This window comes from Pelobates fuscus, chromosome 8 (assembly GCF_036172605.1).
Source record: "Pelobates fuscus isolate aPelFus1 chromosome 8, aPelFus1.pri, whole genome shotgun sequence".
Lineage (NCBI taxonomy): Eukaryota > Metazoa > Chordata > Amphibia > Anura > Pelobatidae > Pelobates > Pelobates fuscus.
In genome coordinates this window covers 146,428,386-146,443,485 of record NC_086324.1, presented here as the reverse complement: position 1 = coordinate 146,443,485, position 15,100 = coordinate 146,428,386, and the positions used below count along the sequence as shown (strand labels likewise).

Below are 15,100 nucleotides of genomic sequence, written 5' to 3'. Positions count from 1 at the left end.
TGACAATGACCCTTTGTGAAAATATATATATACATACCTTTTAATTATTACAGCCGTGACATTTACCCACTTTAATTTAGTGTCCGTGTCTTTCTGGGAAGGGGGGTAAGTCAGGTAATGTAAGGCATATGCCGAAAAGACGACTATGCACATGTCATGTTTTAGCCTAATTTATATTTTAATTTATATTTTAATTCACTTATGTTTGGAAGTGGTGAATAAAGTCCCTAATGTCCTGGTCTGTGGTCACGTAATTTTTTACACGGTTGCCATGTGCTAAACCGAAGGTACATAGAGAAGACCATTACCCATTATCCTACTATTAAAAATAAAAAACCTGCAACCTTTACAAATATTTTTGAGTCCTTTCTTTTTTTTTTTCTGACTGCTTGGTAATCTTGATTAAACCAATTTAAGGGATTTATTTACCAAACACAAATTATAAAGTTAAAACCAAAGTTGCGAATTGTATGTGTGCTCCCTACTCCTGTGTCCCTATACCCCCTACCTCTTAAATCTGTCTTGCTGACTCTCTCTCCTTGTGCCCCAAGCCGTTTGTCTTTATCGATTTGTGAATTTTAACGCATCTAGAGTTCCAGACAAAAGAAACAACTTTCTAATCAACACATCTCAGAGATAAGGAAACAAGAAGAAACCAACTGTATCAAAACGTGTAAAGTGGGTCTGTGACCGTCTGGGGACTTTGCCACTTGAAGTTCCGTAGTCCGGAGGCGCAGGGCAGCCACCACCATCTTCATCCAGTGGGTCTACTTCAGCTCCTGGCGCGTCATCTTCCAGGGGCCCGCGTCAATGCTGTGTTCTCTTGCATGCATTGATTCTATGGAGTGAAATTCCAACACAGTCAATATGAGTATTTCAGAATGATTTTATCTTTACAATACTGTTTTGTTTGTTTGTTTTTTTTGTGAGGGGTGACAGGGCTGCTTTATCGAATCACTGTAATTATTTTATTGTGTGTGAGTTTGTGTGTGTGTGAGGGGGTGGGGGGAAGGGGAATGATTAGGTTACAATTAAAGTATCTGCAGCACGCTGTAATAGTTATGCTAAAACCTGTATTGCTTAAAAGGATTCCATTAGCCAGAACTCCTTTTCTGGTCATCTGCATTCAATGACACCACCATAAACCATTTCAATAATAAAAGAAAGGCATAACAAAAGGGAACCACACTATCACTGTCCCAGACATGACTCCCAAGCTGTAAATAATACTCTTGCAATAAACATTTAGCAGCATATGATAATGAGCAGCCATTGGATTAATTAACACTGTTCATGTTAAGTATTTCACTGCAGCCCCTTGTCATTGGTATTATCCCCCTGTTAAAAGTCCCGCTATGCAGTGTAATAATCAGTGGATGACACCCCAGATGTTTATTAAATATATTTTTGATTATGCTCAGCCGGTCCGAATCTTTCATGATAGACTTTTCGAGCAAGGCAAGCCTTTATAAGAAACGCTGAGAGCAAAAATAAATCTTAATGTGTGCGATTTAAAAATAAATCCAGTTCCTGACTGCGCAAATTACCAAGATCAGACACGTACCTAGGTTACATGGCACCCAGGGCAAAAATTTATTATGGCAACTCCCTGAACTGTAAATAAAGAATTGTGTCTCCCTCTGCAACCAAGCAACCCCATTTTCTTAGGGCAATTACCCACACATACTCACATCCCTGCGTCACAGAGAGCCTGTATTAATTTGGCATTGCCAAAGGGTTAACAATAATTTGGTGCAGCTGAATCCTGATAACTCATCCAATTATTTTGGTCATTTAGTTATGGTGCTTTGATGTCTGTTTAAGAGGTCTTTATGTTATTGTTTATTTATACAGTGCAAGCAGTTTGGAAATACTGGATTCTCTAATTATAAGGAATAACAAAACGTGGGTGACAGGAACACACGGATACTAAAGGTTTCAGGAACACCCTTTGTACAGCGCTATGGAATCTGATGGCGCTACCTAAATAATAAAATAATAATAATCCCCCAAAATAGGGTCAGATTGAAGTGGATGTTGTAGCACAGATCAAGGAGCACAGATCCATACTTTAAAAAAAAATGCATCCATGCTGTAGTAAATTCACTTCTACCATCTGTCTGTTGTAGTTTCTATGAAACCATGCTGAAAATGCCTAGAAAAAGGGTCAATATAACGCATTTAAACACTGACTGGATTAACATTCCCTTTAATTAATTCATTAATTCACCCTTTGTTTATTTCACCCTATTAGGGCTATTCACTGAAGACAATTACACATTTTTTTTGCACGATAGCCAAACTAAAAACAATTCATCTAAACTTTTAAATTAATTTCAAAGCCACTTAAATTCCTGACAATTCACTCATCATCAGTGAATAGCCCTGTATAACGACTTTGGCTAGACCCTTCTCTTGCATTGACACAAATGCCTCCAATCTAGTGGCTCTCATACAGGGGACATGATGTTGGGAAATCCACCCCCCTGCCCCCAATTATATCCTTGATCCTAAAACCATTGTAAAAAGCAATGCAATACAAGTACCATTGTGCACATTGTGTTTCTGGGGTATATTCAATGTAAAAATAACCAATAGGGTTTGAGACATAGCTTTGTTTCTTATGGAAAAGGTGCAAATAACGTGGAAATAATTTACATTTATGCACATATATATAATTTCTGAAATTTACACTGTTTCAACCATTTAGGTAGCACAATGTATGGAGTCAATACTGTCTATTTAAATTGCATCTTTGCATGACCGATTCCTTTAAAGTATCAGATTAAAGTTTTGCCCCTACACATACTGTGTGTGCATATTTACATATTTATACACAAAATTACACTGGATTCTGTCTTACAAAAGGGAAGTGGTCTAATTTCTAAATACCATTGGATATAAATGCTAATCCGTATCTTCAAAAGAAATCTTATTTGTATGTAAATGTATAGTAAATGCTCCCCAGAGCATACTTGGAAAGCAAAGAAAATAAATCTCAATATATTATTTTTAATAAAACGCTTATTAATAAAAAAAAAAATTCTAATGCATAGGAAACAATAAATGTGTGGGTATGATATCTCTAGATCAGGGGTCCTCAAACTCCGGCCCCCCAGATGTTGCTGAACTACAACTCCCATGATTCTTTGAATTACATAGATAGCCGGAGAATCATGGGAGTTGTAGTTCAGCAACATCTGGGAGGCCGCAGTTTGAGGACCCCTGCTCTAGATCAATCTGTCTGCCCTATTCCTCTCTATCTAGCTATCTATATATTTATCAATCCTCATACATACGTGTAAATATAGTGTATAAGGTAGGGGTTAATGGTTAGTGTAGTGTAATTGGGGTAAATATTAAGTTACGGTATAGTGTAAGGGTTAATGGTTAGTGTAGTTTAATAGGGGTTAATATTAAGTTACGGTATAGTGTAAGGGTTAATGGTTAGTGTAGTGTAATAGGGGTTAATATTAAGTTACGGTATAGTGTAAGGGTTAATGGTTAGTGTAGTTAAATAGGGGTTAATATTACGTTACGGTATAGTGTAAGGGTTAATGGTTAGTGTAGTTTAATAGGGGTTAATATTAAGTTACGGTATAGTGTAAGGGTTAATGGTTAGTGTAGTGTAATATTGGTTAATATTAAGTTACGGTATAGTGTAGGGGTTAATGGTTAGTGCAGTTTAATAGGGGTTAATATTAAGTAACGGTATAGTGTAAGGGTTAATGGTTAGTGTAGTGTAATAGAGGTTAATATTAAGTGACAGTATAGTGTAGGGGTTAATGGTTAGTGTAGTGTAATAGGGGTTAATATTATGTGACAGTATAGTGTAGGAGTTAATGGTTAGTGTAGTGTAAAAGGGGTTAATATTAAGTGACAGCATAGAGTAAGGATTAATGGTTAGTGCAATTTAATAGGGGTTAATATTAAGTTAAGGTATAGTGTAAGGGTTAATTGTTAGTGTAGTTTAATAGGGGGTTAATATTAAGTTACGGTATAGTGTAAAGGTTAATGGTTAGTGCAGTTTAATAGGGGTTAATATTAAGTGACAGTATAGTGTAGGGGTTAATGGTTAGTGTAGTGTAATAGGGGTTAATATTATGTGACAGTATAGTGTAGGAGTTAATGGTTAGTGTAGTGTAAAAGGGGTTAATATTAAGTGACAGTATAGAGTAAGGATTAATGGTTAGTGCAATTTAATAGGGGTTCATATTAAGTGACAGTATAGTGTAAAGGTTAATGGTTAGTGTAATTTAATAGGGGTTAATATTAAGTTAAGGTATAGTGTAAGGGTTAATTGTTAGTGTAGTTTAATAGGGGGTTAATATTAAGTTACGGTATAGTGTAAAGGTTAATGGTTAGTGCAGTTTAATAGGGGTTAATAGTAAGTGACAGTATAGTGTAGGGGTTAAAGGTTAGTGTAGTGTAAAAGGGGTTAATATTAAGTGATAGTATAGTGTAATATTGGTTAATATTAAGTTACGGTATAGTGTAGGGGTTAATGGTTAGTGTAGTGTAATAAGGGTTAATATTAAGTGACAGTATAGTGTAGGGGTTAATTGTTAGTGTAGTGTAATAGGGGTTAATATTATGTGACAGTATAGTGTAGGGGTTAATGGTTAGTGTAGTGTAAAATGGGTTAATATTAAGTGACAGTATAAAGTAAGGATTAATGGTTAGTGTAATTTAATAGGGGTTAATATTAAGTGACAGTATAGAGTAAGGATTAATGGTTATTGCAATTTAATAGGGGTTAATATTAAGTTAAGGTATAGTGTAAGGGTTAATTGTTAGTGTAGTTTAATAGGGGGTTAATATTAAGTTACGGTATAGTGTAAAGGTTAATGGTTAGTGCAGTTTAATAGGGGTTAATATTAAGTGACAGTATAGTGTAGGGGTTAATGGTTAGTGTAGTGTAATAGGGGTTAATATTATGTGACAGTATAGTGTAGGAGTTAATGGTTAGTGTAGTGTAAAAGGGGTTAATATTAAGTGACAGTATAGAGTAAGGATTAATGGTTAGTGCAATTTAATAGGGGTTCATATTAAGTGACAGTATAGTGTAAAGGTTAATGGTTAGTGTAATTTAATAGGGGTTAATATTAAGTTAAGGTATAGTGTAAGGGTTAATTGTTAGTGTAGTTTAATAGGGGGTTAATATTAAGTTACGGTATAGTGTAAAGGTTAATGGTTAGTGCAGTTTAATAGGGGTTAATATTAAGTGACAGTATAGTGTAGGGGTTAAAGGTTAGTGTAGTGTAAAAGGGGTTAATATTAAGTGATAGTATAGTGTAAGGGTTAATGGTTAGTGTAGTGTAATATTGGTTAATATTAAGTTACGGTATAGTGTAGGGGTTAATGGTTAGTGTAGTGTAATAAGGGTTAATATTAAGTGACAGTATAGTGTAGGGGTTAATTGTTAGTGTAGTGTAATAGGGGTTAATATTATGTGACAGTATAGTGTAGGGGTTAATGGTTAGTGTAGTGTAAAATGGGTTAATATTAAGTGACAGTATAAAGTAAGGATTAATGGTTAGTGTAATTTAATAGGGGTTAATATTAAGTGACAGTATAGTGTAGGGGTTAAAGGTTAGTGTGGTGTAATAGAGGTTAATATTATGTGACGGTATCGTGTAGGGGTTAATGTAGTAGATTAGAGTACTGTAAGGGTTATGGGGAGGATTTACATATCTCAGAACATTCCAAGATTAGTGAGAGTTACAGTTCTGAGAGCATTTCTTTTTGCTGTCGCTAACAGCAGCTCAGGAGTGTAACGTCAACACATTCTGGATAAGAACCCAGACACTGGGATTAGGGTTCCTAAACATGTGTGGACATAATCCCTGCATTAATAACCATTTGTTTTGGGGAATAGTCACACAGATGACGTCACCACCCGTTCATTATTGGGAAATTATTAAACATGGAAAATATGATCTAGCTGTTGAAGTATTGGGCAGCTCATGTAATAAATGTAATTATTTAAATATATATAACAATAATAATATTAATATAGTAATATAAATATGTGTGTATATATATGTAGTATGATAGATCCCTTGCTGTATGTGCACTAGTAGAACACATTGAATTATTTCAATTTTGGCCTTTATTATTTCCGCCTGTCCTGTCTCGTGCCAATATTTACATTTATTTTCCATGCTGCTATTGCCCAGGCAACATTGAACTCTCCAGATGTTTTGGACTACATCTCCCGCCCCTGGGATACAACACAGCACAGGGAGGGGAGGGGCTTGGCGCTCCAGTCCTATTCCAATCCACCAATCAGAGCGCTCCCTGCCCCGCCTCTTTCCATAGACTTCGAGTCGTCAAAAAAAGGGGTGGGAGGAGCCCATGGATCCTACGTCACTGCTGACGTGTCAGGGGCTATTTAAGACCAAGTGGCGGCGCGAGGTACGTTAGTCGCTCGCCTCGTTTGACCGCTGTGTGCGCGCTCTTGTGACCTGTCCGGTGAGTACCTCAGGGATATATATTTCTCTCTCTCTGCCGCCCCGGGTGATCCCCGCGGGCCCCGCCGCTCGCACTGAGCTCGGATCGCGTATTGTCCCGCGAGGCGCGCTTCGCTGGAGTTTGAATTCGCTCGGGTCCGGCTGTTTCCGGTGTCCGTACCGGGTTAACGGCCGCCGTTACCGCGAGGAAATGGCGGTAAACCGTCTGATAGAACCTCCCTGGCGGCTAGCGGCGGCTCCCACTCTGTCCGGGCTCCGTGAAGCGGCCAGTTTCCTGCGGTTTTTGTCTTCCCGCCTCCCCCGCCCCTCCTCTCCCCCGAGCTCGCGCCGCCCGGCCGCCATGTTCTCTCGGTGTGAGGAGACGGGACGTGAGCAGAGACAGCCGCGTAATGGAGGATCCGGCCCCCGTGGTGACCCGCCATCTGCTAGCACAGACCCCACCCCCCCGGGGCCCCTGACACCCCGATATCGCTCTCTCTCCCCCGCTCTGCACACGGGGGCTGGCTGTCTCCAAAAGCCATTTTGTATTTCTGTAATAATGGAGCGGGTTTGTGTATCTGGATTTTTATTTATATTTTATTTTGTTAATGTGCCCCTCCTGTGCTGGGCAGGAGCTGGTTGGATTATTTTCCCCGATATTTTATTGATGGGAGGCTGTGATTTCGCTGCTTGAGGTGATATATGGTTTAAATGTTATTATTAATATTGTGTTCGGTGTATGTGGAGCCAGAGATAATAATCACATAATGGCGGGGGTTTGCTAAGCATGCCATGTGGCATAGTAGGCGCTAGGGGCAGCAGTGAGCAGCTCTCATACATCCTGTCTCAGTGCAACCTGGATAGCTGTGCTGGGATAGTGACTTGTCTTCTATGCACAATATTGGGGGTTTAAAACAGAACGCGTTTTTTTTTTTTACATAACTCAAATGGCCAGTTTGTGACTTTTTTCACTGTTAACTTGCCATATTGCGCTGAACTTGGCAAACTTTATTGCTATTGACTACAAAATATAATGTTGTGTCAAATCAAAATAGTTTTCTATGCAAAAGGGGTTTATTCACTAAACTATAGAAACTTGGGCAAATTTTTGGGGAACTCGTATATCTGCTTTCTTGGCTTAAAAATGTTCCTCACCTTATCTGGAATACAAACTAGTTCTGTAATGCAGACCCTCTCTAAATACTTAAGGTTATATTACTCATAATCCACTGCCATGGCTGGCTCCACCTCTGTGTGACAGACATTTTGTTGAGCTGAACAAATGTTATTCTTTCCGTAGAATGGCTTTTGCATATGCACAGAAATACACCTATCCAATCAGCATTTCCTAATAGCAATTGAATTATTGCATCTCTATAGGAACATGGGAACACTAAATGACATTTTCTTTAGGACTGCCACTATAGTTGTAACTAGCAAGCATTGTAAAAAGAAGTGTTGAGGCTGCATTGACCTGCTATAGACACCAAAATCATGCATACATTTATCACTACTACTGTGGGGGGAGGTGTGCTTGTAATTACAATGGCTGGCATATGTTACTTTTGTTCTGAGTGATTATGTGTACTAAAAAATTTATTATTTTTTTTAATCAAGATTTTGCAAGTGAAAAGCTATGGCTCGTACCAAGCAGACTGCTCGTAAGTCTACTGGAGGTAAAGCTCCCAGGAAACAGCTTGCTACTAAAGCAGCTAGGAAGAGTGCCCCTTCTACAGGAGGTGTCAAGAAGCCTCACAGATACAGGTATGTTACAAAATTGTCTAAACATTTTACAGCTAGTCAGGTACATGTGGTATTGTTCCATTGTCAACCCCTTGACTGACTGTGCTGGGGAGTTTTCCAACTGTAATTTAACCGAGAATCTGCAGTTTCCTTATCACTGCTCCAGCTGAGTGAACTAAAGCTAGTAACACCTCAAAGGCAAACTAAAGTGCCAGGAAAACACACTTTTTACCTGGCACTATAGCTTCACTGTCAAGCCCTCCCCTGTGTTAACCCCTTATCCAACTTAACTGGGTCCAGTGCCAATGTCTTTCAGCACTGGCTTAACTCCACCCATGTTCCTCATCAGCTGGCAGATCTAATGCACAGCAATGGCTGCACTCACACTTGCTTTCCCTATAGGAAAGCATCGTTCAGTGCTTTCCAATAGTGATTCTGGTGACGCTGGAAAGTACTCATGCATAGCGCGAGGACATCCAGAATTGTTTAGGCAACGAAAAGTCACCGTTCCAATTGGAAGTCCCTCTAGTTGCTCCGGTTGGAAGCCACCAGAGAATGAGCTAATCCTAGCAGGTAACTTTTGCAGTTTATAAACTGCAATAACTAAATGTTAAAGGTGATAGGTGATAGGTCTGTACCCGGACCACTGCAACCAGCTGAAGTGGTCACTACAACCAGCTGTGGGTGCCTACAGTGTCACTTTAAGTCTAGTGCTGGAGTACTCTACCTTAGTAACTACTAAACCTCTCAAAGGTGGCGAAGTTAACAGTGAAATGTAGTGCCAAAGACACAACTAACCCTGGTCCAGTGCCTTCTGCTCTATATAATATAGTTCTCAAACTTGGTTTTACATGAGACTACAGGGTTGGCTATCTTCCCCCACAGAACCTGTAGAGTGGTTGTGCTTTTGATGGAGGTAGGAACTTTAGTTGTGAGGCTGGCAAGAATGCCTTGCACACAGATTGCCACTTAGTCTGTTCCACCCCAGTAAAAAAGCTGTGATCAAGGCATTGTTGCAGATCAGGCCACCTGCAATTTGGTACCTAGGAATTTTATTGGGACTACAACATAATTAATATATATTCAATGAAGTGTGGCTTGAAATAGGCCTTTAAACTGAGACACCTTATTTATAATTGTGACTTGATTTAGTGTACTAACATGTAAGACTGTATCTTTATGACTTTTTTTAGTCAATATGCCATGGATTCAGAAGCTCACACTAAAACCATAATCTGCAGTCACTAGTACTTTTATATAACTTTTAATCTAATCAATTTCTTTAACCAGGCCTGGCACTGTTGCTCTGAGAGAAATCAGAAGATACCAGAAGTCTACTGAGCTGTTGATCCGTAAGCTGCCATTTCAGCGTCTTGTGAGGGAAATTGCTCAAGACTTCAAGACTGATCTGAGGTTCCAAAGTGCAGCTATTGGTGCTCTCCAGGTTTGTATTGGTAACATGGCATAGGTTTTTGCTTTCTTCTATGTTAACAGACTTTTCTAAATGTATTCTATCTTTGCATTTTAGGAAGCAAGTGAGGCTTACCTTGTTGGCCTATTTGAAGATACCAACTTGTGTGCTATCCATGCAAAGAGAGTAACCATTATGCCAAAGGATATACAGCTAGCAAGGAGAATCCGTGGAGAACGTGCTTAATTTTTGTTGGGAGTTCTGTTTTTGATCTTAGTTTCTTGTTTTTGTTCTGAAATTTCTTTTTTTTACAAATTGTACATAAGTGTGTCTTTATTTTATAAAGGGTTTGTTAATTGTAGGGTAGTTGACAGTAAACTGGTAGTGAACATTTTATATGACATTCCCTTACTCCTCAGGTTTTTCAGAAAATTTGTATCTTCAGCTAGTTTTGTGACCCTCTTCATTAAATCTGGTCAGCATGCTTAATCTAATTTCTTTACATACCCTATCTTTCATTGTAACTCCATTGTAAATAAACTTTCCACTACCTCAACCTGCTGGAATTGGTTTTAATATCTGTTAGACAGAATAACTGTCAAAAGGTGTAACATGTAGTAAGCACAGAGTTCTGTGGGTTTTTAAAAATTCAAACTGATGCAATTTAGTCTGTCTAGGCACATTAAATATTCTATCAAAACAGACTTGGGTTATGAAACTAGTGCTTATACTAGTTGCTACATTCCGATCTATAAATTTCTTGAATATATTGGCAACTCATGAGCCATAACTTAACTGGGAAACCTTGTGAAACAGTGCTGTAACTAGCTCTCGGCACAAGTAAAGATCCTCTGCAGTGGTTCCAGCATAAATGCTGTAGATACTGATTACTTCCTCCATGAGCTCTTCTAAAATTATAAGTGTTTCTAGAGATTAAAGGAACACTTCATGCATCAGAAGCACTAGTCTGTATGAATACCTTGGCACCATAACAGAAGTGAAACTTGGAGGTAGACTGGCTATATTTTGGCCAGGCGGGGAGATGAGCTGTGACATTATAATTTGGCGTCACTAAGCTGCATGCATTGGAGTAGAGCATAGACATCACAGCTACCTCACTACCCGCCTCCGCAATCCCTAGCTGGTTGCCCACTGGACATCAGGGTAAGGTTTTTTTTTTTATATCATGCAATCCTGTGAGGGTGTCTTTCATGGGGTGTGTTAGGTGACAGCCCTCTCCATTTACAAGAGGATGGTGTTTCTACTCCATGCTGTGCTGGCCTCTCTATGGCTGAGATTATCAAGCTTGATCTCAGCCAATCTAATGTTTATCCATATTGTATTGGGACGCTACTGCACCAATCAGCATTGAATTCATGCATCTCTGTGGAATGTTCAGCTCCTGAGGTGCTGTGTCACTAAGAGGCAATGTAAACACTGCCTTTTGTCAGGCAGGGACAGTCTATAGATATGCATCTCAATGAGGAAACTTCTGTATGTACAGAAGGTGGAGGCACTGAATGTCAGTCACACTGCAGCACTGCTACAGGAAGCACATCTGGTAGCCATGTAAAGAGTGGCCAGATGAGTTATCCCTAGGCTGTAATGTAAACACTGCCTTTCTTTGGTGGGGGGAAGAAGCTTGAAGGGAATGATTCTACCCAACAGAACTACATTAAGCTGTAGTTCTAGTGACTAGTGTTCCATAACCCCTTCCCGACCGGTGACGGAAATTTTCCGTCAGCCTTGTCCTTCAGTTAAGGACCGTTGACGGAAAATTTCTGTCATTTACTAAAGTTAACCCCAGATCGCGGCGATCGCGGGGTTAACGGTGCTCCGGTCTGCCTCTGTATTAGAGGCAGACCGGGAGCACCCGATCGGGCTGCACCAGCTCATGTGCCCGCTCTGACAGCATGTCAGAGCGAGCACATGTGCTCAATGTACTTACCTTCCGCCTCCCTGCACTTCCGGGTTCTGTGTGAAGTGCAGGGAGACGGATCTTCACTGATCCTGCCCCCTGGTGGGGAAAATTAAAGTTAAATCCCACCCACCCTTTCCCCTGTTTTAATAAAATTAACCCCTTCCCTGCCAATTGATCACTGACTACAGTAATCAATTGGCAGGGTATACATTTTAATGTAATCTGATTTTTTTTTTTAACCCCTGAGGGTTAATTATTATATTTTTTTTAACCCTCAGGGGTTAAATTTATTGTATTAATTTAAATATTTAAAAATTATATATTTAGCTAGCTGGGATGGGTGGAAGTTAGTGGGGAATTTGGTGTTAGGCTAACTAGGGGTTAACGTTAATTTTTTTTTTTTTAAATAAGCTTTAAAAAGCTAAAAAAAAATAAAAAACTTTAACTGTTTTAGTAACGTTTAAGTAAAAAAAAAAAAAATACCACCCCCCTTTACCCAGTCTAAATAAAAATGAACCCCTTCCCTGCCAGTTCATCACTGCCTACAGTGATCAACATACAGATCGCAGTATTATACTGTGCTCTAATTTTTTTTTTAACCCCTGAGGATTAACTTTTATTAATTTTTTTAACCCTCATGGGTTCAATTTATTTAATTCATTTAAATATTTTATAATTATATATTTTGCTAGCTGGGGTGGGTGGGAGTTATGGGAAAATGGGGAATTTACGGTTAGTGCTGCTTACTGCTAGTTAGGGGTTAAAGGTAAAAGAAAAGTTTAGAAAAAAATGTAAAAGTGTAAAAAAAGTTAAGAAAATGTAAAACATTTAATAAGTAAAAAAAAAAGTTTAAAAACGGGTTTTACAAAGTAAAAAAATACATTAAAAAAATGCTCATTACCACTGCACTTGGTACAAGCTAGCGGAAAAATGATCCCACGCTAAGGTTCAAAATATGCCTTTTGAATTGCCCTGGGATGTCTTCTTTAAGAAATGGTATGCCTTTATGGGGTAATTGGATTATATAGCCTTGTAAAATACTCTAAAATGGGACATGGACACAGCGTAAAAATTCAAAGTTTGAAAAAAAACTGGAATGGCTGTGTCTCAAATGTGCCCCTTCAATGTCCACATATACCTGGCAAAGGTACATACGGGGGTATTGCTGTACTCAGCCGACATAGCTGAGCAACGTATGAAGTATTATACAGTCGTAGTACACATAAGGTTTGAAAAATATACTGCGCAAACTCACTTTGTGTCAAAAAGGCAGAAAAAATGCGTATTACCACTACACTTGGTACAAGCTAGCGGAAAAATGATCCCACGCTAAGGTTCAAAAAATGCCTTTTGAATTGCCCTGGGATGTCTTCTTTAAGAAATGGTATGCCTTTATAGTGTAGTTGTAATATGTAGCCTGCTCAAGTGCTCCAAAGTGGGACACGGACGCATCAAAACCCTCCATGAAAATTCACACTTAAAAAACATAACTTGTTATGTCTCTTTTACAGCAGTGTAACTTCACACAATGTCTAGGTCATACATTGGGCATATTGTTTTACTCAGAAGGCTTAGTTGAGCATAATTTGGGGGTTTGAACTTAGTGGCACATATGAAATGTACAAAATGCCCAGCAATAAACTCTGAAACTGCTATATTTACAGCAGGCAGGGTTAATCCTAGATGGAACTGGCACCCAGACCACTTCATTAAGCTGAAGTAGTCTGGGTGCCTATAGTAGTCCTTTAATCTAAAAGCCCTCCTTGGGGTCCTTTAGAGATTTGATTCATGGAAACTTTTACATTCACCTGTGAAAATTGAATTTTCCACATGTCCTGGCAGGATATACTAAAAACAATTAATGTTAAACTTCTCAAACTAAGTGCTGAGGGTTTTTTTTTTAAACTTCTCTTTCCCAGTATCATCATGGCTGCACTCACTGTGCTGAACTGTTTCAATGCATTTTATTTACTTTTTTTGCAACTTTGTGAACTTATTCAAGCTACATGATCAGTGATATCACTACATTGAATTTGAAATGGCTACTTGTATTGTCGATTAGGTGGCAGGTTTGTAATCCAATGGTTTTCCATCACACTGCAATACTGTCTTCTAAAGACAATCTATAAATGATAAAACCTTCATCGTATGTTAGCTAGATTATTATATAGTTATCCAAAATAGTTTACCGTTTTACAACACCAACATCTCCTGCAGAACTTTTCAATTGCAACTGACCAACAAAATGATGGTAGGAGAGCAAGGAGTTAAGATCTTATTTTGAAGTTGATTTGCGAATTTAAAGGGACACTATAGTCACCAGTGCAACTACATGTATTCCTGACCCTATAGTGTTAACACGACCATCTAGCCCCCCCTGGGCCCCTCATGCCTCCATAAATATAGTACAAATCTTACTGTGTTCAAGCCAGAAGCTGTAAATCTGCATGCTGTTAGACTCAGGAAAAAACAAGCAGCCTGCTAAAATGTGATAGCCTGATCCAATCACAGTGCTTCCCCATAGGATTGGCTGAGACTGACAAGGAGGCAGATCAGGGGCAGAGCCAGCATGATTCAAACAGCCCTGGCCAATCAGCATTTCCTCATAGAGATGAATTGAATCAATGAATCTCTATGAGGAAAGTTCAGTGTCTGCATGCAGTAGGAGGAGATACTGAATCACAGGATGCTTGTGCACAGCAGATCTGAGTGGATAGAGACATGATATGCCTCCATCAACTCCGAAGTCCCTCTGGTTCACACTAAGCAACTGGAGGTGTTCCTTAGCTTTCAATGTAAACAATGTATTTTCTCACCTGAACAACCTCATTAAGCTGAAGTTGTTCAGGTGACTATAGTGTCCCTTTAATTATTTTCCATAGATGCACACGTATCATTTTCTTTCTACCTTCAGAAACTGTATTGTTAGTGTCCCGTTAAGCGAATCTATTTATCAGTTTCTGAAGGTAGAAAGAAAATGATACGTGTGCATCTACGGAAAATTATTAAATTATTACATGAACTTCAAAACAAGATTGTAACCTATTGCTTGCCTCTGCCAACATTCTGTAGTAGATGTTTGTATTTGTAGCATTAGTGTCCCTTTAAGCTAATTTCTATTTATAACCCGGTTTTCCATTTGTATGTACAGTCCTGCTGCTCCCTGCCATGAAAAGTCAAATTAACATGTTGTACTCGCCGTTAGTCCCTCACCATGCAGTTGTCTTGATGCAGCTGCTGTTCTACCCTGGCTCAGATCATCAATGAATATGATCTCAGCCAATTAAATGCATGTGCAGAAGCAGGTGCAATAGAGCAATGCATCTCTACTGCAAATGTTCTGAATTTCCATGCGGAGAGTGAAGATGCAACTGGTAACGCCTCTAGTGGCTGTTCTGAGAGATGTCCATAGAAAGAGTGTAAACACTACATTTTCTAAAAAAAAAATGGCAGGGTTTACACTGGTGTAATTGCAGGGACAGTCTCTTTGTGGAACAGCCACTATGCTACGCTGTAGTGTTTCTGGTGCTTAAAATCTTTACTAGAAGGAGGTATGTATACATCTAGGCATAT

The 15,100-nt window shown here is 39.0% G+C and overlaps 1 protein-coding gene across 1 annotated transcript; it reads left to right on the top strand.

Annotated features, from left to right (window-relative positions):
- The first annotated feature begins 6,385 nt into the window (after positions 1 to 6,385).
- On the top strand, positions 6,386 to 10,162 carry LOC134570906 (histone H3.3A). The gene is made up of 4 exons (XM_063428903.1): positions 6,386 to 6,474; positions 8,070 to 8,216; positions 9,486 to 9,639; positions 9,724 to 10,162. Exons 2-4 carry the CDS (start codon positions 8,089 to 8,091, stop codon positions 9,850 to 9,852), a joined length of 411 nt encoding a protein of 136 aa, XP_063284973.1. The 5' UTR covers positions 6,386 to 6,474; positions 8,070 to 8,088; the 3' UTR covers positions 9,853 to 10,162.
- Positions 10,163 to 15,100: the final 4,938 nt, after the last annotated feature.

What these genes read in the sequence shown, in the direction of transcription:
- LOC134570906 (XM_063428903.1), top strand. Translation starts at nt 8,089, where the DNA reads ATGGCTCGTACCAAGCAGACTGCTCGTAAGTCTACTGGAGGTAAAGCT. An exon ending in AAGAAGCCTCACAGATACAG is followed by an intron (nt 8,217 to 9,485) that starts GTATGTTACAAA and finishes TTCTTTAACCAG; the next exon opens with GCCTGGCACTGTTGCTCTGA. An exon ending in CAGCTATTGGTGCTCTCCAG is followed by an intron (nt 9,640 to 9,723) that starts GTTTGTATTGGT and finishes TTTGCATTTTAG; the next exon opens with GAAGCAAGTGAGGCTTACCT.